Source organism: Corvus moneduloides, chromosome 15, assembly GCF_009650955.1.
Source record: "Corvus moneduloides isolate bCorMon1 chromosome 15, bCorMon1.pri, whole genome shotgun sequence".
NCBI lineage: Eukaryota > Metazoa > Chordata > Aves > Passeriformes > Corvidae > Corvus > Corvus moneduloides.
This window is the reverse complement of record NC_045490.1, coordinates 17,396,564-17,423,152: the sequence shown is the minus strand read 5'-3', so window position 1 is coordinate 17,423,152 and position 26,589 is coordinate 17,396,564. Positions and strand designations below refer to the sequence as shown.

The 26,589-nt window shown below is 61.9% G+C and overlaps 1 protein-coding gene across 5 annotated transcripts in view; it reads right to left on the bottom strand.

The window, feature by feature from the left end:
* PCDH1 (protocadherin 1) overlaps positions 1 to 23,589 on the bottom strand; it is a 58,078-nt gene extending 34,489 nt beyond the window's left edge. The window contains exons 1-3 of one of the 5 annotated variants that reach the window (XM_032124633.1): positions 23,321 to 23,589; positions 14,430 to 15,244; positions 10,702 to 12,894 (exon numbers count right to left, since the gene is read on the bottom strand). In XM_032124633.1, coding sequence (XP_031980524.1) covers positions 10,702 to 12,894; positions 14,430 to 15,227 — 2,991 coding nt within the window. In that variant the 5' untranslated portion in view covers positions 15,228 to 15,244; positions 23,321 to 23,589. The other 4 variants (XM_032124630.1, XM_032124635.1, XM_032124632.1 and 1 more) reach the window with 4 other exon arrangements.
* Positions 23,590 to 26,589: the final 3,000 nt, after the last annotated feature.

The window sequence follows — 26,589 nt, the reverse complement described above, 5'->3', positions numbered from 1 at the left end:
CCCTGCCCTGCCACAGCATCTCCAGGTGCTTAAGCAGACCCAGCTGCATTCCCAGCATTGCTCCGTGTTTGCACAACACGAAGGAATTGAGGGAAGAGCTGGTGCCGAGCATGGGATCAGGTCCCAGGGGCTCTGCCTGCTTTGGACAAGGGAGGGAGATGGATGGATCCACCTCTAAGCAAAGGTGTGGCCTGTGCACACCTGTGAGACCCCTCCTTTGTTCAAAACACTCGTTCAGGCCCTCCCAAAATTTCGTCTCTGAAGGTGATGTCCCCCAAAGGACCCTGACAGTTCTGGGCAGGAGCGCCAGCACAGTTAAAGGCCCAGCTCTGTCATCTGCCAGCCTGACTTTACTGGGGCCACCTCCACCACAGCCACGGGGGTCCCACAGGGCACATCGGCCGTGGGGTGACAGCTCTGGTCCGTGCTGCTCACGAGGCCTCGTGTGGTGGCTGTGCCTGCCCCCAAATCCCTGTGCCCACTCCCAGTTCCCAACAACCCCCCAGCTCTTTCACTGCTGACAAACCAGAGAAGGAATCCGCGACCAGAGAAACGACAGGCAGGAATCCATGGAATCCCAGAGCCAGGTGTTATCCCAAAAAGCACCTGCTCCCCCTCCTGAGTGGCTGCTCAGCTGACAACTAGCGAGTGCTGACCTTGCAGTCAGCAGAGCCAGTCTCCAAGTCCTGCCGAAATAATGATAGCAGAGCAGCCAGCCTCAAATGGACATCAGCTCCCGAGGCACTATTTAATGAATAAATCCAGGGAAAATGCGGGCTGACTCCACATAGGTGCCCTGAAGCCTCCTGAAATTTGCATGATGCTCAAAGAAGCCGCCAAAGCCCGGTGCCAACCTGCCTGGTCAGATCGAATTTATCTAACTCAGAGCAAGATCTAACGCAATTAGAAACCCATTTAGGCAGCCTGGGGACAGAGCCTGCCTAACCCTCAGCCTATCCCAGCTCCCAGCCCATCCAGGAGGTGCCATTTGGCTTTTCTTTGGATGAAATGAAGATGGGCAAGGAAAATGTGGAAATAAATCATCAGAAGGGCGAACGGGAAAACGGAAAGGGGTCATAATCTTTACGGAATGATGTCTAAATTGGCCCGGCCGTGCTGCCCTGGAATGCCTGTCACCATCCCACTGATAATGGAGCTATTCTGGAGATGGTTGGTGTGGAGTGGAAATTGCCCTGGCCGCAGCAGGAGGTCTCATAATCACGTTAAAACCATCTGAAGATCCCAGGGAGAAAAAGCTTCCGGGACTGGGAGCAACACTCGAATAAAACCCTCGAGGAATCCAACAGCTGCGGAGTGGGAAAATAATGCTGGGAAAATAATGAGCTAATCTGGCTCCCAGTTGCACCCAGCGGAGCTGACAGGGAGTGTTGAAGGCTCTGGGGAGACCAGGGGGTCCGAAGCTGGAGGCTCAGGACTCTATAAAAAAAAAATGGAGATAACCAGGAATGCTTCCATGGAAGCCTGTCCACGGAAAACCTGTCAAATTGCTGAAATCAGATCATTATTCAAGAGAGCTCCTTGTCTCAGGGTTGGGGCGGGGGGGGGAGATCTTTGCTGACACGTGAAAATGAAAAAATGATGCTCTTGCAAAGGAACTTTTCACTTCAGGAATCCAGCCAAGTATTAATTACAGAGCTCAACCCAAAAAGGTCGGTCAGAATCATGCCTTTAGAAATTACTAGGAAAAAAAGATATTTGTATATCATATATATTCTGATTGACTTGGGAAATAGAGGGGGAAAACTGTCAATTCTTCCTGATTTGCTTTCAAATTGAAAATTTTCCTCTGAGGGCAGACCTGTTCTGCAACCAGCTCCATTTCCACAGGCAAAGGACAGCAGCTTTTCCTGTTTGCCCAAGGAATCATGCCTGTTCCTGAGGTCTGGGCACCCACACGCTGCAGAGAAGGGCAGAGCCCTCACCTCAGTGGTCTGCACCTCCTGATGAGTGGAGATACCAGGTGAGACAAATCTCCCTTTGGAGACATCAAACAGGTAGGACAAGTCATAGGAAGGCTTCTTAGGGTCACTTATCTTGCGTGCACTGCTCCAACTCCCATTCCCACCGGCACAGGACCCCTAGGATGGATGAGCTCCTCAAATCCCAGCATTGCTGTCACATCCTTGGCCAAACCAGATCGTGGCTCCAGACAAATTTCCTGCATGTTAGCAAAGGTTTCTGAGCTCTCTGGGCAAGAGATGCCCTGATAGACCTTAATAAATAGTGATCCACTTGAAATCCTTGGGAAAAAAAACCACCCAAGCTCCTGCAGGCGTTTGAAGAGCCTGGAATCACAACACCCCAGAAGGTCTTGCCCAGCCTGAATGAAAACGAAGGGCTCTTCAAACGCCTGAAGCGCGCGTTTTGCTTTCCACGCAGCTCGAGTGCTTTTGAGGCACAAGCAGGAGGATGAATGGATGAGTGTGAGAGGAACATCACACATCGCTCCAGCAGGACACTTCCAGCAGCATCTCAGTCCAGAGCTCAGCCAAGAGGTGCTCCAGCAGCAGGGCCGGATCTCTGGCAGAGCCTCCCTGGCAGCTGCTCCCGAGCACCGAGGAGTTGGGAGGATGTGAAAACCAGGCCATGTGGGAGCAAAATAGCTGCAGGCTTTCAGGTTGCTCAGGCCTTTCAAGATGTCTCTGAAGAGCTGAATCAGGGCACGCTGCTCCGACAGCTCCGGAGCAGGATCAGTTCCCAGGGAGAGAGGTGGGGAATCGCTGCCCTCCCCAAAGGACGGCCCCGAGCTTTGATGGAACGTGCGAGGATGCCGGTGCCATGTGCAGATAGGAGATCAGAGCGGGTGTTTTGCAAGCCACGAGGAGCTCAGAAGGATGTTTACATCCCGGGAAAGGGGCATCTTCAGGGATCTCTGGGCAGGACCCACAAGGCCTGGCTGTGGGTGCCAGAAGGGTGGAAATGATGAGGTGGTGGAGCTTCCTGCTGCTCTGCTGGCAGGTCACAGCCCATGCTCCCACCACAAACCCACCCACGCTTCCCTGCAAGCAGCTGAAGGGCTGAGGCAGTAAACAGCCTCCACCACACCAGGCATTGATGCAAAACAGCCAGGAATGTTTTCCAAGGGATCTGGGGGAGTTGTTTTCTTTCTGGTCCTCTGCCTGACCTCCTCTTCCTCTCGAGAGGGTTGGGTTGGGAATCGCACTCGGGAAAGAAGCCTTTACTACAGGGAAAGCAGATCCTCAAGGGTGCAGAGACCTCCAGAAAAGTTCAGAAAGTCAGGGAATAGCATCATGGAATGGTTTGAGTTGGAAGGAACCTTAAAGCTCATCCCATCCCACCCCCTGCCATGGCAGGGACACCTCCCACTGTCCCAGGCTGCTCCAAGCCCCAATGTCCAGCCTGGCCTTGGGCACTGCCAGGGATCCAGGGGCAGCCCCAGCTGCTCTGGGCACCCTGTGCCAGGGCCTGCCCACCCTCCCAGGGAACAATTCCTTCCCAACATCCCATCTAAACCCCTCCTCTTTTAGTTTAAAAGAGTTCCCCTTGTCCGATCACTCTCTGCCTGTGTAAAATCTCTCTCCACCTTTTTTGTGGCTCTCCTTGAAGTACAGAAAAGGGTCAATACAAAAGACAAGGTCAATGAAGGGCCTGTTAGGGGGAAGCTGAGTGACTCTGAGTTGCAGATCTGACTCCAGAAGTGAAGCCAAGGCTGAGCTTCATCCAGCTTGCCCTGGTGGATGCTGCAGCCACAGTCAGAGGTGACTGTGGGCACCAAAATGCCAGGGGTGACCTCCTCACCCCTGTTCAATCCTCAGCCAAGCTGTGCTTTCTGGGGCACTGAAGGATCAGGGCACTGCAGGGAGAGCCTCTTTTGGAACAATCTCCACTGACCATATTGGTTTCTCCCAGGAGCAGAGCTGGGTTGTGCAATGGTGGCGTGGCTGTGCCCTGGGGATGGGCCGTGCCCTGGGGATGGGCCGTGCCCAGGGTTCCTGGCAGGTGCTCTCACAGGACAGGGGTGTGTGGGGATGAGGGCGGAGGGCCACGAAGGTGATTTGGGCCTGGCACAGCACTCAGCATTCCAAAGGATGTGCCAACCAGTAGGAGATTTGCACCACCGGGCCTGGGTGTCCAACACCCCAAAAACCACAAAGGGCTCTTTGGGACCTGCCCTGGCACAGCCCCACATGGGGGGATTCACTCTGGGGGGTCCTGGCTGGCCACCAGCTCAGGGACACCAGAGCAGAGCAGCCACCCCTTTGCTGTTGTCCCACGGCTCCCAGGGCTGCCCTCCCCACCCTGACAGTTCCAGCCACTCCGTGCCCTTTGCTCCAGGCATTCCTCAGCCCTTGTTCCCTCCACAACACCCTCCCTGGCCTGTCCTACATCCCGCACCCTCTCATTACTCCAGCCTCTTTCCATCCCATCGCAGAACATCCCAGAACATCCCAGCTCTGTCCTCACCTGGGAACACCCCACCCTCCACCCCCTCCAGCTGCATCCCACCCTCTGTGCTTCACCCCATCCACAGCCTCTGGATGCTCTCTGGGCTGAGTGCCCAGGGACACGCAGGGGCCATCGAGTGCCTGGGGACACCCGGGGACCACAGGGACACCCAGGGACCACGGGGACACCCGGGGACCACAGGGACACCCAGGGACCACAGGGACACATGGGGACCACGGCGACACCCAGGGACCACGGCGACACCCAGGGACCACGGCGACACACGGGGACCACAGGGACACACGGGGACCACAGGGACACACGGGGACCACAGGGACACATGGGGACCACGGGGACACACAGGGACCACGGGGACACCCAGGGACCACGGGGACACACAGGGACCACAGGGACACCCAGAGACCACGGGGACACCTGGGGACCACAGGGACACCGAGGGACCACAGGGACACCCGGGGACCACGGGGACACCCGGGGACCACAGGGACACCCAGGGACCACGGGGACACACAGGGACCACAGGGACACCCGGGGACCACAGGGACACATGGGGACCACAGGGACACCCGGGGACCACGGGGACACACAGGGACCACAGGGACACCCGGGGACCACAGGGACACACAGGGACCACAGGGACACCCGGGGACCACAGGGACACCCAGGGACCACGGGGACACCCGGGGACCACAGGGACACCCAGGGGCCACGGGGACACATGGGGACCACGGGGACACCCGGGGACCACGGGGACACCCGGGGACCACGGGGACACCGAGGGACCACAGGGACACACGGGGACCACGGGGACACCCAGGGACCACGGGGACACCCGGGGACCACGGGGACACCCAGGGACCACGGGGACACCCGGGGACCATGGGGACACCCAGGGACCATGGGGACACCCAGGGACCACAGGGACACCGAGGGACCACAGGGACACACGGGGACCACAGGGACACCCAGGGACCACGGGGACACACAGGGACCACAGGGACACACGGGGACCACGGGGACACCCAGGGACCACGGGGACACCCAGGGACACACAGGGACCACAGGGACACCCAGAGACCACGGGGACACCCGGGGACCACAGGGACACACAGGGACCACAGGGACACATGGGGACCATGGGGACACCCGGGGACCACGGGGACACATGGGGACCACGGGGACACCCGGGGACCACAGGGACACCGAGGGACCACAGGGACACCCGGGGACCACGGGGACACCCGGGGACCACAGGGACACCGAGGGACCACAGGGACACACGGGGACCACGGGGACACCCAGGGACCACAGAGACACCCAGGGACCACGGGGACACCCGGGGACCACAGGGACACCCAGGGACCACGGGGACACCCAGGGACCACGGGGACACCCGGGGACCATGGGGACACCCGGGGACCACAGGGACACCCGGGGACCACAGGGACACACAGGGACCACGGGGACACCCAGGGACCACAGGGACACCCAGGGACCACGGGGACACCCAGGGACCATGGGGACACCCGGGGACCACGGAGACACCCAGGGACCATGGGGACACACGCTGTCACAGCCCCGGGTTCTGCCCCAGGATTTGGGTGCCGGGTGAAGCAGCCTGCAGGGCTGGGCCCTGCTCCAGAGAACAGCACTGCAGCTGAGAGCCCGGCCGAGCAGGCAGAGCAGTGCTGGGAATATCAATCAGGGAGGCTTGGAGCGGGCGGCCGCACACACAGCCAGGGCTTTCATCCCCCAGGATCCACAGCTCGGCCGGCAGAGCCAACCAGGGGCTCAGCCCCGCGCTGGGAGGGCTCAGCATCCTTCTGTACTGGGGCCAGCACAGTCAGGAGAGCCTGGGGAAAGCCAGGGCAAAGGGAGAGATCAGGAGAGAGGGTGGAGAGGAGCAGACACAGTTGTGAAAGAAGAGGGAAGATTGGGGCGGAAAAAGGAGGAGTTCCCCAGATCCAAGCTAGGAAAGGCCAACGCTGGCTCCAAGGGCACCAGGCAGCGGAGAGGCTGAGGCTATGAGAAGGGAGAGGAAGAGGAGGGCAGGGGGGAGTGAGAAGCAGAGAGGAATGGCAGGAGGGGAACTGGGCAGTGCTGTCACCCAGCCTCGTGTGGGGAGCCCCAGGCAGGGAGCACAGGCTGGGTGCCTTCATGGGAGAAAGGACGAGGTCCCCAGCGCTGGTGGGGCCAGCGACAGCCAGGCAGGAGAGACCCAGTGAGCTCCTTGATGGCTTAGGGACAGCAAGTGCCACTGCCTCCTTGCAGACACTGCCTACGGAGTTGTCACCTGCCCAAGGCTGCCCATCCTGCTGTCACCTGCTGTCACTGTGTCCACCCCACTGCCATCCTCCCCACAGCACAGCTTGTGCACAGCCCTGTGCCACTCTCCCTGGGGCTGTGCACCCCCTGTGCCACCTCCCACCATGGTGCAGGCTGCACAGCCCCCACTGCCACCTCCCTGGGGACAGGGGTTGTACCCTGCCCCGTGCCGCCTTCTCCCAGGGGAGACTCTGGCTGCCCCCCTGCATCCCCTACACGGCCTGTATGTGTGTCCCTGCCAGCCCTTGTCACAGAGACCGTGCTCCCCTCCCTGCCACCTCCGTGGGGTGCTGGCAGTGAGCAGCCCGCTGTCACCCACCACGCACAGGGCGCAGGCTGGGTACACCCCGCCGTAACCTCCCCCACAGCACAGCCTGCGCACACCCACGCTGGCTCTGCCTGTACCACAGGGCTGCTCATCTCCCGTGGCTGCAGCTCCTCATTCTGAGGCCCCAAACACCCCACGGTGCTCCCAATCCCTGCCATCAACCGAAGTCCCCAGCGCAGACGTGCCAGGAGCCACCGCACCTTCCTGCCTTGCCCGTGGTGCCCTTGGCATCCCCACCAATGCCCCAGCACACAGAACGAACCACTCCCCACCCCATCCTGTGCTCCCCCAGGCACCCCAGTGAGGCTCACAAAGCTGCTGTGCTTTGACACAGCCACTCTTCCCAGCAGATCCAGGGATCTGCAACCCCTCAACGGCATCTCCCTCATTCGATCTCGGCCTGGCAAAGCCAAATCTGACCCAAGCCCAGCTGATCCCAGGAGCAGGAGCTGATTCACAGTGCGGAGGAGCTGCTCCCAGCACAGCGTGTCTCTGAAACTGGGGAAAAGCAGGGCAGGTCCCCCATGAACCTCAGCTCCATCTGCAGCTCCTTGCTGGATCCATTTATCAGCTCATTCCACGTGAACGACCTTGAGAAAACCCACTGACCCAGGACAGTGGGAGACTTTCCCAGACATCTGCCAGCACCTAAACCTGCAATTTATGGAGACTCTGAGCTAAATTCTGAAACAAAACGATTTCATTTCTGTCCATTACAGCTACAATATTCCTCTCCTCCCCTCCCGCAGAGAGTAATTAATGCTGCACCGCGCTCCGAGCCCACGGGCAGGTGCAGGAAGCTCTGCTGCGCTCACTCGAGTTCACATCACTCCAGCCCAGGTGCTGGGGGGCTGTAAGGACCCGGGGCAGTCTTGGGAAAGGATGTAGAATATCCCCTCCCGGTAAAAAAGGATGGAGCCTGGGAGCCAGGCAGAAGAAAGAGCCGCTCCCCATGCCAGCGCCTGAGTTCTCATCCCAGGTTCATCAAAGAGCTGCTGAGGACGAGGAAGGAAGGGAAACTTCTCTCAGAAAGTTCCCAAAGGGAAGCAGATAGCAGGGCTGAGCCAAGCCCCAAGACTGCCCTGCCCAGCCCTGCGGGGAGCACTTATTGAGGTGGTTGCTGGTGTCTCCTTTCCTCCTCTGCAGCCATCGCATCTCCCTGCGGGTCCCAGCCCTGCCTGCCCAGGAGGCCCAGACACTTCCTGGATGGTTCAAGATAAAACCTTATGCTGTTAGCAAAACAAACGAGGAGGCTGTGAGAGCCAAGGCTGGCACAGGGCTCAAACCACCGAAGCCAGAACCACTGGTTTCCCTGGCTGATCTAATCTCTCCCAGCGCCAGAGCCCCTCTGGCCCAGCAGCCTGGTGCGGCCACTGGAGGCCCTGGGGAAGAGGTGAACTGGTGTGACAGGACCAGGGATGGGTGCCCCACTTTGGAAGAAAAATCAGGAGAAACAGGAATGGGTGGCCAGGGAGGGGGTCCCTGAGGTGGGATGGTTGGATGGTGGGAGGGGGGATGTTGGACTGTTCCTGCCTACCAGGATCCATCTTTTCTCCAAACAGCTGGAGCTGAGCAAGCCCCACGGCATTGGCATCACCCCCATCCATCCCGCCAGGAGATCCCATACAGGGAGAGGGAGAGGACCACCCGGCTCCAGCAAGCCTTCCTGGGAGGATCTCTCCTTCCCATCACCTCTCGGGGTGGGGGAGCTCCGGGATCCGGGTGCTGCTGACATGCCAAGGCTCCATCTGCAACCGCGTGCGCCCTCATTGCAGCACTGCGGTGGGCGGGAGCCGGCGGCTGCCAGCCCGCGCCGGCGGGATTTGGGTCAGGCTAGCCAGGCACAGGGATCTCCTCCGCCACGCTCTGGCTGTGGGATGTGGGTGTGGCTCAAGAGGACGTGGGGATCAACCAGGAGAAGCTTTGAGAGAGGATGTTGGGGTGGAAGAAAGCCAGGCGGGCTGGGCCACGGCTCGGACTGCGTCCACATCCTCATGTGCGTGTGTGTGCGTGTGTGTGTGCAGGTGGTGGGAGCCCTGTTCTGGAGGAACATCCTTAGAAGGCCAGGCAGTGACTGGACATGGGAGATGTCAACCTGGGGATGAAGTGTCAGCACCATGAGGCCTCTGGACTGACCACACTGGGGTGTGGTGGAGGGTTTGTGGAGATGGCCGGCCCACGTGAGCATCACTTCTGGCCTCCGCAGGGCCTGAGTGCTCCAGCGGCCAAGGACATGGAAAATATGCCCGGGAAATTGCTGGGAGCAAGAGCCTTTTCAGGGGCAGCAGGGAAAATAAGGCACAACCGGTCAAAAATAGAAAACTTTATTGAAGTCAAATCCAACAGGGCAGCTGAGCTCAGCCCCACGGCAGGAGCCCAGCCTGCCGCTCACTGGGGTACAAAGAAGGGGGCAGGGGTCTCATGGGGCACAGGGGGTACAGCATGGGGGGGAGTGGGTGGTCCTCACCCACGGGGCCCCAGGAAGAAGGCAAAGCCACAGGCACTCGCTCCCCCTCTCCCTCCCTGGCTGGTTAAGGACAGAGGTGCCAAAGCAGAAACGTGGTGCAAGCTCCTAAGTGGCCAGACAGCCCGAGAAAGAGGGTCCTGCAAGCTCCGCGCTCAGCCCACGACCTCGTGGCTCAGCTCCAAGCTCCAGTGCACACCAGCGAGCAGCCAAGACCTGCCTCCGCCCTGCCCCGCACGCAGAGACCCCCCCGGCGACACCAAGAGCAGTGACCCGACCACAGCAGAGACCCCAGTGCCCCTCTCCCCCGGCCCCCAGCACAGCCCCAGCCCCGCCACACGGACGGGCCATTCCCGTGCCCCAGGATCTGTGGGCCCTCTCCCGCAGAGCCACAGCTCCTGGCCCGGCTCCGGCACTAAGGGAAGCGCAGATTTCACCGCGCTGGCTGTGGCAGAGGGCCCGAGCCTGGGGGAAGCCGGAGCCTGAGCCTGGGAAAAAGGCAGAACTTTGCTCCTCCACCCAGCCCCACCTGCCCGGGCAGCCGCAGTGGGCACAGAGCTTCCTTTGAGGCGCCCTGGCGCAGAGCTGATGGCAGGTTCAGCCGCACCAGCAGAGCCGGGCTGGCAACAGCGAGGCCAGAGCCTTCCCAACTGCTCCCTGGAGCAGGGCAGGGCTGGAACCCAGCTGTGGCAGGAGCAGGACCAGTCCCTCCTCCCCAAGAGCCAGCCTAAGCGGAGGAAGGGATGGGAGGGTGTGCATCACCCTCCTCGGTGCTCTTAGAGCCGTCCCCAAAGGGGACGCAGGCGGGTGGCATTCCCTGCCCAGAGCCCCACATGCAGAGCCACACACATGCAGCGCCCTTCGCATCACCGTCACCCAGGCAGCGCCACCAGGACCCAGCCCCGGGTGCTCTGACAAGGGCTCAGACAGTTGTTGGCCTCCCCCACACCGTCCCCATCCCCTCCCTGCACCACGCCCAGGCTCTGTGGCTCGGCTCCGGGGTAGTCCAACGCCATCCCCCCGGGCCACACATGCAGGGCTGGGGGCCAGTCCACGTTCACTCCCACACCTCTGTCCAGATGGCTCCCCGGTGCAGCGGGGGCGCCGCTGCCGGCCTCAGGATGAGCTCTCCTACCTGCTTGTTGGTGTATTTCTGGGGGTTGGTGCGGTAGCTGTAGTCCGAGTACTGCTCGGAGCCCGTCGAGTTGTTGTCCCCGGTGCCAACAAAGGTGTTGGTGGCCGGCAGGTCCTGCACCACTTGGTGCTTCTTGGAGGCGGAGGGTGACTGAGGCTGCAGCTGGATGGATGGCAGAGGTGAGTTGGAGCGGTAGTGGCGGCCCAGGTCCGGGCTGCCCGGAGGGTAGTTCAGGGGCAGGTGGATCCGGGGGCTGTCGCTGACAGAGTCGTTCATGAGGTTGAACTTGAGCGATTTCTGCAGCCCCGTCTCCTCCTCATCCTCCGTGGGCTTGGGCGGCTTGGGAGACTTGCTCTTCTTCACCTTGCTCTTGCTCTTCCCGCTCTTGCTGGCCTGCTTGGGTGCGTAAAGGTCCTTGGTCTCCTTCTTGCCCGCCTGGTAGCCGCTCTTGGCCTCGCGCTGCCGGCAGTAGCGCACCAGGACCACCAGCACGATGACCAGGGTGACAGCCACGATGCCGGCGATGACCCCAAAGAGGATGTTGCTCCGCTGCTTGCTGCGCTCATACTCGGGGTCACCGGCGATGTCGATGTCCAGCGGAGTGTCCAGGCTGTGCCCCACCAGCGTGTCCAGCAGCGTGCGGTTGGCCAGCGTCTCGTTGACGTAGAAGTGCACCAGGGCCGTGCCGTGCCGCGAGGGCTTGCCCTTGTCATTGACGCGCACGACCAAGCGGTGCAGGCCATGGTGCTTGCGCAGGATCTCCTTCTCCAGGGTGATGTCTCCGCTCTGCGGGGAGATCTGGAAGAGCTCGAAGGGGTTGCCTCCCGTGATGCTGTAGATCAGCTCGGCATTGATGCCCGAGTCGATGTCCTCTGCCTTGACCTTGCTCACCTGCTGGCCAGGGCTGGTGTGGGGCAGGATGTGCTTGTAGGTGGCGTTGGAGGGGGAGGTGATGAAGGGGGCATTGTCATTCTCATCCAAGACGTTAATGGTCACGCCCACGTAGGCAGACCTGGGGGGATCCCCACCATCCACCGCCTTGAGTCGGAAGGTGTAGGTGCTCTGCTGCTCCCGGTCAAAAGAGATGCTGGAGAGGATGGTGCCAGTGCCATTTTGGATGACAAAATCCCCGTTGTCTTGCTCCACTGATAGCTGGATCCGGGCATTTTCTCCTTTGTCAGCATCGATGACCGTCACCATGCCCACAGGGCTGAGGGGTGGCATGTTCTCCATCACTGAGAAGTTGTAGCCACTCAGCATGAACTTGGGGTCGTTGTCATTCCTGTCCATGACATTGATGGCCACAGACGCTGTGCCCTGCTTGCTGGGGCTGCCCTTATCTTCCGCCACCACCAAGAACTCGTAGCGTTCCCGTTGCTCTCGGTCCAGCACCGCCTTCACTCGGATCTCCCCAGAGTCAGGGTCAATGGTGAAGGAGCCCTTGGAGGCGGGGTCTGTCACCAGGGAATAAACCAGCTTGGCATTGGAGCCGCTGTCAGCGTCAGTGGCACTCACCTCCATCACCAGGTCATCAGGCTCGTTGTTCTCGGGGAAGGCCACCTCAGTGAAGCTCTGGCTGAAGACAGGGGCATTGTCATTGACGTCCATCACCTGCACCTTCAAGGAGTTGGTACTGGAGAGGGGCGGGTTGCCCGAATCCACAGCCACGATCTCAATCGTGTACTCCTTCACCGACTCGTAGTCCAGCGGCGTGGTGGTCTGCAGGAAGTATTTCTTCTTGCTGTCACTCCCTGTCTCACTGGCCTGGCGCAGCTGGAATGGGACATCACCGGCCACCACGCAGGTCACCACAGCGTTTTCACCCTCATCTCGGTCGGACACCTGCACCAGAGCCACTGCTGTCTCTACTGGCACGTCCTCCGAGATGTTGGCCATGCCATCCTGGTGAGTGACCAACCCTATGCCCCGGATCTCTATGGAGGGCGCGTTGTCATTCATGTCCTTGATGGTGACCACCACCTGAGTGCGGGCGCTCTTGGGGTTGGCACCCTTGTCCTTGGCCATGACGGAGAACTTGAGAGTGCCGATGTCCTCGCGGTCGATGGGGCCCTGCACGGTGATGAGCCCCGTGGCGCGGTCCAGGCGCAGCAGCCGCCGCACCATGTCAGAGGCCTGGTGGAAGGAGTAGTCGATCTCGGCGTTGGAACCCTGGTCCGAGTCGTTGGCTTTCACCTGGGGGACAGAGGGACAATCGGTGAGCAGGACGAGGGGACGGCGGAGTGAGCCCCTCCGCAAACCGCTGTGGCCTTCCCTGGGGACAGCCGGGGGGAAAAACCAGGATTTCCTCTTCTGGGGCCAAGGACTGTGGGGCAAAGAGCCTGGGACCGGCAGAGCAGCTGGGAGCCGCCCTCGGGCACGGAGGCTTTGCCTCACTCTTCCAGAGAAACCGGCTGGGCCGGTTGGCTGCGCTCCCCTCCCGGCCGGCTCCGGCACGCAGGGAATCCTCCAGAACCATGGAACCATGCTGCTGAGACCCAGCCAGCAGCAGGGAGGGACAGCTCCAGCTGTGCCCCCGAGGAGGGGCTGGAGCAGCTGCCTGGCTCAGGTGAGGTTGAGGAGGGAGGCAACGATGTGCGGAGCTGCAGCAGCTCCATCGCGGCATCCAGGGGTGCAGCCAAGCAGGGATTGGGGCTGCCTAAGCCCTGCACAGCCCCGTCCATCCCTGCCCGCCTGCCAGGAGCCCTGCATCCCCATAAACCTGCCTCTACACCTATTATTTGCTTTCTAAAGAAGATGAGGTTTGTCTAACATTTGCCTCCCTAATCGGCTCTCTGAGCAGCCTCTTCTCTGCACCATTTGCTGCTCCGCCGTTATCTTGCTCAGCAGATTTGGATGGAGAACGAAAGTTGTTAAATGTAAATTCCACCTTTTACCTCCACTCACAAAACAGGCGGAAGTCATTTTCCCCCTGAAAGATAAAAGCTGAGCAATGGCAGCAGCGGCGTCTCAGCCCATTCTCCTCCCGGCCATGCAGCTCCCTTATCTGCTTCCAACTCCCATTCTCTTAACAGTGAAAAATGAATTCTTAAAAAATTCACATCAGAATTAGCAGGCAGATGAGAGCTGGCCGCGCTCCGCTTATTAAGATGGCAGCTGCAGATAAACAGATGTCAACTACTATCATCTCAATGCCCCCTCCAAGCCAAATCCACCAAGATCCAGCCCCCTGGGCTCTCTGGGCCAGTTTGCAGCGCTGCCCAAGATGGGGCAGAGCCCCGGCTCCCTGCAGACAGCAGGGCAGCTCTGGAGCCACGGCCAGCCCGCACACGGGCAGCAGGGATGCTCCCTGTCCCCACCTCCTGAGTTTCCATGGAGCGGCCAAGGGAATGCAACTTATGAAAGGGTCTGTGTCTTGTCTGCGGGCAGCACTGAGACCGCACTGGCTGCAAGCCAGACTCCCGGTGGCCCTCAGGTCCCAGCCCTCCCAGTAACCCAGAACCCTGCTTCCTGCAGCCCTGCTGCTGCCCCTCAGCTGCGTCCTGCGGCCCCGCTCTGGCTGCGCCTTCCTGCACATCCTCTCCAACCTCGCTTGAGCAGATGTGACATCCCGGGGACCTGCCTGCCTACTGGCCCTGGGTGACACGGTGGGTTCCTCCATCCAACCCTCCCTCCTCCCTGGAGGAACCACGGCTGTGCCGATGCTTCTGGGTTGTCCCTGCAGCCAGGCAGAAGGGGAAGCAGGAAGGAGAAGCATCCCCCCCACTCACCTGGAGGACAGAGTGCCCCACAGGGCTGTTTTCGGAGAGCTCTGCCTCGTACAGGGCCTTCTCGAACTTGGGCGCGTTGTCGTTCATGTCCAGGATGGTGATGCGGAGCAGGGCACTGCTCGCCCGTGGGGGGTTCCCCCCGTCCTGCACCTTGATGGTCAGATCGTAGGAGTCCCACTGCTCCCGGTCCAGGTTCCCCATGACGATCAGCTGTGGCTGCTTCTCGTCCTGGTCCTCGGCCACCTGCAGCCCAAAGAGCTCCTGCGCCTCCGGACCAGCCATCAGCTCGTAGGAGGCAACACCGTTGGGGCCTGAGTCCCGGTCCATGGCCAGGGGGATGGGGAAGAGCGTCCCAATGTTGGTGTTTTCGGGGATGGAGAGGGTGAGGACGGGCGAGGCGAAATTGGGGGTGTTGTCATTGATATCCAGCACCTCGATCTGCCCCTCGAGCAGGCGCGGGCTGCTGTTGGCGTTCAGGTTAGTGATGGACACCTCGAACTCCAGGAAGCAGGGCTCTCCAGGCAGGAGGTGCTGGCACTCCCGCAGGTTCTCCCGGTCGATGGAGGTCTCTGTGGTGTAGATGTCCCCAGTCTTGCCATCCACACGGAGGTACGGGGCCCCCACTTCCAGCTTGTAGAGGTGCCCCATGTCCGGTAAGCCGTAGTCAGAGGCCAGGCTCCCTATGAGGCTGTTGGGGGGTTGTTCCTCCTGCACTTTGTAGACCGCACGTGTCCCCGAGGCCAGGGCAGGGAGCTGGCAGAGGAGCCACAGGCCCAGGCAGGATGCCAGCGAGTTCATCCTGCGCTGCAGGGGAGCTGGAGGAGACACAGACACTGGAGGTTAGGGACCAGCCCACTTCCCTGGCTTATCCCACTCCACCATGTGGGGCTGCACATGGTCCTGGCACGGCTCCCAAAGGGAAGGGGCTGCTGGGGCTGGCCCAGCCGAGGGCTCCTGGCAGCCTCCAGTGCCCTGAAAGACCCGTCTCGGCTTGCAAAGTTCCTGCAACGCCCTGCTGGAGTGAGTAACCCCATCATTGAAACCTCAGCCCTGTCACTTGCAGGAAGCCACTCCTGCCACTGTCCACCCTCTTCGTCACCACACCAACTGTAATTAGACCCAACGAGGCACACTAACAGGGTGGACTGCAGGCAGCCTGCTGCCAACAACCCGATGGGAGCCGGCCAGGCTCCGAGACAGCTTCTCACCACCCAAACACAGGAGCATTGTGTGCCACCAGTGCAGGGGCACTGCCTGCCACGCACGGCAGGGACACACAGGCACTGCACGCAGCTGCCAGGACTGCAGAAACGGGAGCACCAAACGGGGAGCTCTGCCTGCTCCGCGGGGATGTGGGGCTGACACCCATCTGGCACTGCAGGGTTGTGGGGCTGACACCCATCTGGCACTGCGGGGACATGAGACACTGAAGGGACACAGGGCTGACACCCACCCAGGGACACGGGGCACCGCAGGGATGCAGGGCTGCCATGCCCCCAGCACTGCAGGGACACGGGGCACTGGCAGCACACAGCTCCCTCCCATCCATCACTGCCTGCCCGGCAGGACCCGCAGCAGCCATCACTCTGGGGACACAGGACACTGCAGGAACACAGCACTGTCGCCCGCCCAGCACTGCAGGGCTGCAGGGCACTGCCCGCACTGCAGGAACTGCACCCCTCCACCACTGCAGGGCCACGGGACGCTGCGGGGATGCAGGGCTGCCACCCCTCAGCACTGCAGGGCCGTGGGGCACCGCTGTGGCAGGGACAAAGCAGCAGTGCCCTCGCCGCACTGCCAGCACAGTGGCACTGCCAGCCTCGCACTGGGAGGTACAGAGGCACCACCCACACGGCACTGCAGGGATGCAGGGGCCCTGTGCCTCATCCCTCCTGCACTGCCTGTGGAGCACTGCCGCCCCCGGTGCCCCTGGCACTCCGAGGGACACCGGGTCCCTGCCCAGGCTGCGCTGCAGTGCAGGAACCCCCCGGGCAGCCCCTGGCAGTGCCCAGCCCCGGCGCACTGCAACGGCAGCGCAGCATCCCCCTCGCTGCACAGTCACTAGGCAACCCCACACCCTGCGCCAGCGGCTCCTGTTCCCTTCCTCACTGCAGACACACTGTTCCTTCCCATTCCCTCCCACTCCAGTCTGGGACATGGCACACACTGGGTGCCCACCCCGTGGCAGTGCCCACCCCGCTGCTGCAGCGGCGGTGCCAGGAGCACTGCCCCCCTGCATTGCAGAGACACCCCTGCACTGCTGCACCGCTGCCCCTGCCACTGGCACCTCCTCCCCGTGCCCACACACTGCCCAGGCCGTGCCAGGCATACCGCCAGCCCCACAGACTGTCCCCTCCTGTGCCAAGCCACATGCCTTGCCACCAAGCCCCTGATAGCTGCTGGGCTTGGCCACCAGCTTTCCCGTCCCCTGGTTTCCGTTCTGGGAACACATTTTCCTCCTCCAGGGTCCAGGAGCACCCACGCAGCTTCTGCTGAGCTGTGAGCGTAAAGGGGTTCAACGCAGCTCGCCGGCACCCAAAAACCCAGGGATTGGGTGCCCTAAAATTAACACCCACAAACATATGCCAAGGCCCCGCAGCATCACCCTCCTCTCGCCGCTCCCATCGCTCCCTCTGTCCATACTCTGCACCCAAGGGTAAGCAAACGCTCCATGGGCAAGCGCTCCATCCCCATCCCCCTCAGTGGTGCCACGCAGCAAGTGCCCAGCTCCTGGTTAGCCTGGCATTGTATGGATCATCAGCAAGTGGAGCACCCTGCACTGTCCTCCTCGGTACTTCCCACAAGCCAACAGCTCCTGGTCCTTCCACCTCTCTGCTTGCCCATGGATGTGGGGACATGGAAGAGATGAGCTCTGCCTCCACAGTGAAAATACATCTCCGGGTCTGGAGAGGAAACGGTGGCCCTGAAGCCAAGCTCGCCTCTGCTCCCTTGTCCTGCCACTTCCTTTGTGCAGAGCAGAGCCATTCCCAGCTGGCTGAGGCCGTGCAGAACTGCCCTCACCGGCGCTGGGATGTGTGACTCAGGGAGGAAGGCATGAGGAGAGCAAGACCTCTTCCATCCCTGGACCAAGCTGAGGATGGAGGAGCTCAGGAGCCAAGCAGAAACACAACAGATCTCTGCATCAACACAGGGAGTGTGTGCACACACGCGTGTGTCTGTGCTGGGTGTGCACTGTGAGCATTCCGGGGGTGTGCACCTGCCCGGAGCACGGCCGTGTGTCCGTAGGAAAGGGCACAGCTGTACCCTGGCAGGGTGTGCAGGCGTGTCACACACACACACACAGAGCACAGCTGTACCCTGGCAGGGTGTGCAGGTGTGTCACACACACACACACAGCACAGCTGTGCCCTGGCAGGGTGTGCAGGCGTGTCACACACACACACAGAGCACAGCTGTGCCCTGGCAGGGTGTGCAGGTGTGTCACACACACACACACAGCACACCTGTGCCCTGGCAGGGTGTGCAGGCGTGTCACACACACACACACAGAGCACAGCTGTGCCCTGGCAGGGTGTGCAGGTGTGTCACACACACACACACACAGAGCACAGCTGTGCCCTGGCAGGGTGTGCAGGTGTGTCACACACACACACACACACAGCACACCTGTGCCCTGGCAGGGTGTGCAGGCGTGTCACACACACACACACAGAGCACAGCTGTGCCCTGGCAGGGTGTGCAGGCGTGTCACACACAGCACAGCTGTGCCCTGGCAGGGTGTGCAGGCGTGTCACACACACACACACAGAGCACAGCTGTGCCCTGGCAGGGTGTGCAGGTGTGTCACACAGGACAAGGAGCACATCCTTACTCCAGGTGTGAGCTCGAGCTCCTGCACGTGTGCGTGCCCCACACAACGCGTGTGCCCGCGTGTGCGCATGCCCTGGCGCTGCCGCCTGTGCACGTGTGTGATGTCACCCGTGCGGGGGCACTGGCACCTGGGTCACACTCGTGTCTGCCACACCCCCGGTGTGCGCTCACACCAGACCCCCCACATCCAGCTGCCTCCATGAGGTGAAGCTGCCCCGAGCTCCAGCACCCCTGTGTTGGGAACGGCTGTGAGTGAGGACAGGAAGATGGGCAGCTCCAGCTGTTGGGAAGGGGCTCCTGGAGGATGCCCGGGCTGGGAGAGGCGCTGTGCCCGCTGCTGGGCTGTTTGCACTGGGCTGTTTGCACTGGGCTGGGCCCTGGTGCTGGTGACGTAGCCACATCCTGACTAAGCCCTGGTGCGAGGTGAAAGAGCACAGGGAAAGGGGAAAGTCTCAAGGCAGTGCTGATGCCTCACATGGCTGAGGGAGGGCCCAGCAGCTGGAAATGCCAGGAGCCCTGTGCCAGCCTGGAGGAGGAAGGGCGTCACCCAAAGGTGCCCAGCACCCAGGATTTCTGCTCCAAAAACAGGGCTGGAGTCTGAACCCAAGTCCCATTCCTGCAGGTGAAGGAAGGAACCCTCCAGAGCAGGGCGGCTGGAGGAGAAGAGGGGCTGGGAACCTGAGGGGCCCTGGGCTCGGCAGGATAAGGAATCAGCAGGGTCAGGAATCCTGCTTGGCACCCAGGGGTGCGAATGACACAGCGCAGACGTGAGAGCCCAGAGCTGGGTGTGAAGAGGAGGAGGAGGAGGAGGACGGGGAGGAGGAGGAGGAGGAGGAGGAGGAGGGGGAGGAAGCCTCCACAAGCACGTCTGTGCAGGAGACACAGGCTTCCCAGGGGCCAGTCCAAGGCACCAGGCTATTTTCCCATGGGATCTAAGGACCATCCCACACTTTCTTCTCTGGTGCCAGGCACCTTTTTCCAACCTGCTGGCAGAGCACAGAGCACTTAAAAATAAAAACCCCTCCCAAAACAACTATTCCTCCGCACACACAATTCTCCCTACGGGGAGAGTGTGAGAGAGACTGAACCACATGAGAGAGGCGTTAGTCACGCTGCTTAATGCATGACTGGGAAGCTCTTGGAGGACAGTGGCATGCAAAATCCGACAGAATTCAGCCATCCCCCCCAAAAAAAAGAAAACAAGCCTTAATGAGAAAGAGGTTATAAAGCGCCGCGAATTTAAGCAACTGCTTGAACAAGCCTGTGCTCCCTGTGATTCCCACAGCCTCCTGGCCCCGTTCCACGGGAGGCAGCACCGCTTTGGGAATGGGCACCGAAGTCCAGCCTCTCCTTGCTCCCAACGGCTGATTGCGTGGCTCGGAGACACTGCTTACAAGTCTGTCCAAAGCCTGCACTGAGCACACAAGTGCTCATCCCCCCCACACTCCCCCCAGCCCGGCTCCAGCACTCGGAGCTGGAGCAACATCCCAGCGAGCAGCAAACAGCTCATCCCAGCTCCGCTCGGAGATCAGGGATCGCGTTAGCCGAGAAGACGGCCGCTGATGGTCAGTCCTGCGCCGAAGGCACGGATGGGCTGAATCCTGGGTATTCCGTAGCACGTCCCAGGATTTGCTCCAGCTCCGGCTGCCACTGCGGCTGCTCGGCGTTTCTGCAGGCTGGGCCCGAGCGAACAGAGCCAGAGCACCCCACGAGGAGGAACCCCACTGGCTTGGCAACAGCGTCACCCCAAAATCATCCCTGAGAAGCTGGGCAGTGATGAAAACCCGGCAAAGCCCAGGGCCTTCCCTCTTCTTGCTGCCTTCTCCACATCCCTTCCAACTCTGGCAGCCAGCGAGGCAGAGACCTGTCAGAGCGTCCCTGGAGTGGCAGCCCCCATCCTCCCACCCGTGGGTCCCCCACAGCCACTCCTGGCTCCTGTCCCCTCCCGCCACCATCTCACCCTCCACCCCGGCTGGAGAGGGGCCCACGGGGACAACAAAAATGTCGCGGGCCTGAAACACCCCGGCAGGGCCGCTGGGAGCTGGGCACAGCGGGAGCGGCTCTGCTCCGGGGATGCAGCCGGGAGGGTTGGGGGGACCTTGGGGATGGAGGATAAGGTCCTCCTCTGGCCTCGCAGCGCGCCCGGGGAGCGGCTGCTGCCGGCTCCGGCGGCTGGGAGGGAGGATGGAGGCCGGGCTCCGCTGCCGGCCGCCGCGGCCGAAGCTCCCCGGTCCCCGCGGCGCTGCCCGGGCTGAGGCTCCGGCTGCCGCCGGCTCCGGCTGCGGGCACGGAGGGGAGCGGAGCCCCCGCTCCCCCAGGCGCCTCCGCCAGCCCCGCGCACACGCACAGAGACACGCACGGACACACGCACGGACACACACACGCAGACACCCGTGGAAAAACCACGGGAGCCGCTCTGCCGGCACCGGCTTCGCGCTCAGCCTCGCGTACCGGGAAACAGGGATCCTCCGCGGCGCAGGCACGCACAGCCCGCTGACACACTCAGAGCCGGCTGACACACTCACCCGCACGCACACAGCCCGCTGACACACTCATATGCACACACACACACACAGAGCCCGCTGACACACTCACCCGCACACGCACAGCCCGCTGACACACACACACACACAGAGCCCGCTGACACACTCACCCGCACACGCACAGCCCGCTGACACACACGCACAGTCGGAGCCGGCTGACACACTCACCCGCACGCACACCCCGTCACACACACACAGCTCCGCACACAGACACGCGCACCCCACTCGCGTCCCCGCACCCCGCTGTCACACGCACCCCACGCGGACACCCCGCACGGCCCCCGCCAGCCCCCCGCGCCCCGCCGCTCCGGCACACGCACAGCCCCGCTCCCAGCCGGCTCCCGGCTCACCCGCAACTTCTGCGGCTCCCACGCAGCCGCGCACCCCGCGGGCGCACACACCCAGGGCTGGACGGGGGACACACACCCAGGGCTGGACGGGGGACACACACCCAGAGCCGCCCCACGCGGAAAAATAAACACCCCGAAACACGCGCGCACCCCCCGCCACAGCCGCCCTCCCGCAACCACCGCCCGCCCTGCGCTGCGCTGCGCGGGGCTGGCCGCGCTCCGCTCCGCTCCGCACAACAAGTGGCAGCGCCGGGCGGGACCGGGGACAAGCGGGAGCCGCCCCGCTGGCCGCGGAGCCCCGCGCAGCCCGGCGCGGAGGGGAGCGGAGGGATGCGGGATGCTCGGGAGCGGGATGCTCGCCAGCGCCGCTCCCGCCGCCGCCCGGCCCCGCGTTCCCGCACAGCGCCGGGCTCCGGCGTGGGGCATCCCGCACCCCCCCGCGCCCCCCCCACAGCTCTGCCTGGCCGCGGGCGGGGGTCCCGGCCCCGCCGCAGCTCTTACTTGGATGGTGCCGGCGCTGCGCTCCGTGCCGAGCCCCTGCGCGCTGGTCCCGCGGCGTCTCCATCGCCTCCTTCCCGCCGGGACCGGGCTCCCCCCACCCCCCCCGGCTCCTCTCGAGCGTTATCCACGTATGAAAACCAAACGGGGAAAAAATATTTTAAAAAAAGAAAAAAAAAAAAAAAAAGAAAAAAAAAAGGGGGGGGGGGGCAAAAAAATATATAAATGTCCCGTGGGAACCGCCCCCCTCCCCGGGCCGGGGCTGCGGCTCCTCCGGCGGAGCGGCGGCTCAGGCTGGAGGCAGCCCCGGTGGGCAGCTCGGTCCGTGCCCGCCTCCGTCCCTCGGTGTGTGTGAGGATGTGCAGGGGAAGCGCAGCGCAGGCACGGCCCCTTCCCCCCCCCGCCCGCCGCTGCCTCCGCCTCTCGCCTCCACCACCACCACGGGGAGGTGGAGCTCCGGCTCCTTATCAGATCCCGAGCCCGGCCGGGCTGCCGGGACGAGCGGGCAGTGCTGCCGGGCAGAGCCGCCCGTCTCCGGGCTGCCGGCACCGCGCCCAGCGCCCTGCCCGTGGACAACGGGGGTCCTCACGGTCTCCCGGACCCCCTCACCCCGGGGTCCGCTCCGCGCCCGCGCACGTGTGGCTCGGGTCTCCCCTTTCACTCCCCTCTCGGTGCTCTCAATAATTCATTCACTCATTTATTCTTCCAGCCGACGCTTCACAGCCCCACAACCCCCCCGCGCAGGGCCGGGGACCCGCGGCAGCGCACCCGGGAGGGTCCCTCCTTAGGACCGAGCTCAGCGGGGGCTGTGCCCACCCCTCCCCGGCCCCCAGCCCAGCAGGGCTGCGGGCAGGCTGCGAAGCTCCCCCGCTGGCTGCGGTGGTGGGGCTGGAGCGGCGGCCGTGCCCTGCCGTCACACCTCGGTGAATCACGGCTTTATTGATTGCGGGGTGTCGGGGCGCAGCAGCGGCAGCAGCAGCAGCAGCACGGAGCACCTGCGGCTCCCAAAAGCACCCGCGAGCTCCCAGCGCCCTTGTGATGCCTTCACAGGCTGTTCTCCCTCAGCTGGCTCCTCACGCCGGCACCTCGGCTGGCCATGCAAAGTCCCCGGGGCCTGGGGACAGCGTGTTCCGGGGCTGCCCCTTCCCTTGCTGCCTCCACCGCCTCCGTGCTCCTGCAAGGAGCGGCCGCGCTCCCTGCCAGGGGCTGGAGCTGCAGCCCGGCCCTGCCAAAACCCTCAGCACCCTCCGAGGGTCGCGCAGCCCGTGGCGCTGCCCCTCACCCACCTCCCGGGCCGGTTGCGGCGTGGATTTCTCGCCAGGATGCTGGAAAGTCCTTCCCGCTCCGCCGCAGCGAGGATGGGAGCGCGTCTCCCCGCTGAGCTACGCCAACCTGTTGCGCAGCGCCCTTCGCCGCACACATGCTCAGCTCGGCTGCATGACTGCACCATCTAGAGGCTGCGCTTGCCTGCTCGGAGCAGCCCGGCTCCATCTCACCCCCTAAATCACCCCGTTTTCCCCCCAAAATTGTCCTGCTCTTCTCCCAGATCTCCCCGCTTCTCCCCGGCAACAAGCGGGCTCAGCCCCTGGCAGGGCTGCATCCTGCCAGGCAGGAAAAGGGGGCTGGACAGTCAAACCTCAGGCTGGAAAGCCCAGCTCTTCTTCCAGACCTTCTGCTCCTGCAGAGATGTCAGCTCCTCCGCGTCCGTGTGCGGGTTTTTTTTTCTGAGTGTCAATTCACATGAAGCCAATTTAGCAGAAGATGAGAAGTGAGAAGGCAGGGAAGGTCAAAGCCCACCTTTGGGGCAGGGAGAGGAGCTGTGGGGTTTGTCAGGCTGTGCCCTGCTGATCCAGAATGAGCTGGGCAGGGAGAGGGAGCGGAATTCTCTGGAGATAAGGGGAGATTTGATGGATCAGTAACTGGCAGCCCTCCTTGGAGGGACGGAGAGCTGGAGCAAAGGGAGAAACCGAGGGAGTGACCCCGTGGATCTAGGGCTGCCCATGGAGCAGGGACAGCAAACTTTAGAGATTGCTGGGGACCAAAGGTTTGCGTTTCACAAGAGTCACGGGGCAGTCGATCGGCAGCTGCACGGGGAGTGCCGGGGAGCTGGGCATGTCCGTAGATCACTGGATGCCGCTGATTTCTGGGACACTGGTGACTGTCACCTCAGCCTCTGCTCAGACACGTTTCTGAGGGACAGGTCCAGGCTCTAGGAATGCAGGGAAAAAGTGTCCTGGCATCAGGAATCACCTCTGTGCAGGCCAGAGGAGCTGCCTGGCAGAGCCCTCCGCAGTGCCAGCAGCACCCGTGGCCTGGGGAGCTGGGGGGAAACCGTGTCCAGGTCACTGGTGACCTGGATCCCAGGGCTGCCTCGTCCATCTCTACCTTCCTCCTCCACCCCACTGCCTTTGAAAGCCCCTCCCAGAGTGCTCCTTGCCCTCTGACAGCACAGGAAGCTTTGCCATTCCCTGTACTTCCTTCTCGTGGGCGTTATTGTAGAATCCTGGAATGGTTTGGGTTAGAAAGGACCTCAAAGGCCATCTCATTCCACCCTTATCTGTCAGGGACACCTTGCACTATCCCAGGCTGCTCCAAGCCTCATCCAGCCCGGCCCTGAACACTTCCAGGGACGGAGCATCCACAGCTTCTCTGGGCGCCCTGTGTCTCACCACCCTCACAGGGAAGAATTTCATCCTGAGATATACCAGCTCCAGATGAGTCACCCACTCTCACCTTGTCTTCACCATTCCCAGAAAGCAGAGCCAGTCTGAGCAACCAGAAACCCTCAGGCTGCAGCTCTGTCTGCAGCATTATTCCATGAGACCCTCCAGGTGCTTCCCGCCCGCCTGCCCCGGTGCTGGCAGTGCCACCGCCCCCGGAGCTGCTGCTGGGGGCTCTGGTTTGCCCCGAGCTCCGGGTCCCCCGTGCTGGGCTGCTCCAGGTACCCCGTGCTGGGCTGCTCTGGCATCACGCAGAGGCAGCTGCTTCGTGGTGCCGGTGGGGCCTTGTCAGAAGAACAAAGCCTGTGAGGGAAGAGCATCCAGCTAAATCTCTGGGAAAGCGAGAAGAAAGGGAAACACGGAGAGCAAATGAACCTTACAAGAGAATAAATACCCCCTCCCCAACGCACACACGCAGCAACCTGGCTGCCGTCTGCTGCAAGGAGTTCAAAGGCTCCTCTGTTCTCTCTCTCATCAGCTCTGGGCTCCGCAGGAGAAGCAGCAGCTCGGATTTGGGCAGCAAATGCTAATAACACAGATGTTCTGACAATCCGCTTGTTTCTACAATTAAAAACAAAAAGATCCTCAAAACCCAAATGCGAGGAAATGAGCACATTAAAGAACTTCTCCTCCGCTCGCCTCCCGCGTCACCGAGGGCTGCAGGTTTGCGGGGGAAGGAGCTGGGTGGGTGCAGCCCCATCCGGAGCGTCGGTGGGATGATGCGGGAGCAGCGCAGCCCTTGGACCACTGCGATGCTCTGGCCACGGGATGCGGGCAGCGACGCCAGCCAGGATCCACGGAGGAGCCGGAGGGCTCGGATGTTCGCTGCCTGTCTTGCCTGTGGGATGCTCGCTGCCAAATTATTGGGAGATTGTTTTTATTACTGTTTTAACTCTTTTTTTAACCTTGTTTTTCTCTTGGCTGCTCTTTCACTCACTCATTAATTTTGGTATTTTTCTCACGGTATATAACCCCTGTCACGGCTGCCATGGCAACAGGAGGGAATGTGCTCAGCGCTAAAATATCCTCTCAAAAATAACAAAAATAAGACAACAGAGGCAGCTTCTGTGGGCTGCTGCAAATGCAGATCTGGCCTGGCTTTGTGGTGACGGAGGATGAAAGATCCTGCAAGCCAGGGAAGCCCCTGAGCCCTGGTCCTCCCACAGCCCACCCCACACCACAGGGCACGCGGGCTGCCCGGCTGGGAGCTCCTCCTGCGGCGGACATTGGGGCTGAGCATCTCCAGTTTCCTCACCCAGCCTTGAAAGCTCTTCCCCATCCTCAGGACCACTGTCCCTTGTCCCTCGAGGCCACATGAGCTCCACCATTGCCACTCTGGAAGATGCTTCTGGGATGGGCATTGGGGCTGAGCATCCCAAATCGCCTCATCCAGCCTTGAAAGCTCATCCCCTTCCTCAGGGACATTTCCTCGGCGACCTCTCCTCAGGGACTGTTGTCCCTTGTCCCTCAGGGCCACACGAGCTCCCCCTGTGTCACACTGGAAGCTCCTCCTGGGATGGTCCTTGGGGATGAGCATTTGAGACCTTCTTGTCTACTCTTGAAAGCTCTTCCCCTTCCTCAGGGCCACTGTCTCCTGTCCCTCAAGGCCACACGAGCTCCACCATTGCCATGCTGGAAGCTCCTCCTGGGGTGGACATTGGGGCTGAGCATTGCAGACCTCCTCATCCAGCCTTGAAAGCTCCTCCCCTTCCTCAGGGACCTTTTCTCAGGGACCATTGTCCCTCGTCCCTCAGGGCCACACGAGCTCCACCTGGGTCACACTGGAAGCTCCTCTTGGGATGGACATTGAGGATGAGCATCGCAGAAAGCTCCTCCCCTTCCTCAGGGAGCGCCATTCCCTGGATAACGAGGAGGAAACGTGGGTCTAGGTGGGGAGAAGGTGCTGAGGGCATTGCTCGGCGGGGCGTTGCTGCTCTCCACTGGGTTTTCATCCACACGTGGATCCCTGGGACAAGTCCCACCTGGTGATGTGATGTCCCCAGACTCGGGAGCTGCAGGCAGCGTTGGTGGCAGGGCCAGCAGGGTTGTCACCCAGACCTGTTGGCTGTGTGTGACAGGATCACGGGGCTGGGGGGAGAGAGGCGCTCGTGTTGATAGAGCACGCTGGGATCTCTCCGAGGCGTTTGAATTCCTTCCACCTGACATTTTGATTAAAACTTGCATTAGAAGGAATTAACGGGGCACAGATGAGATGGAT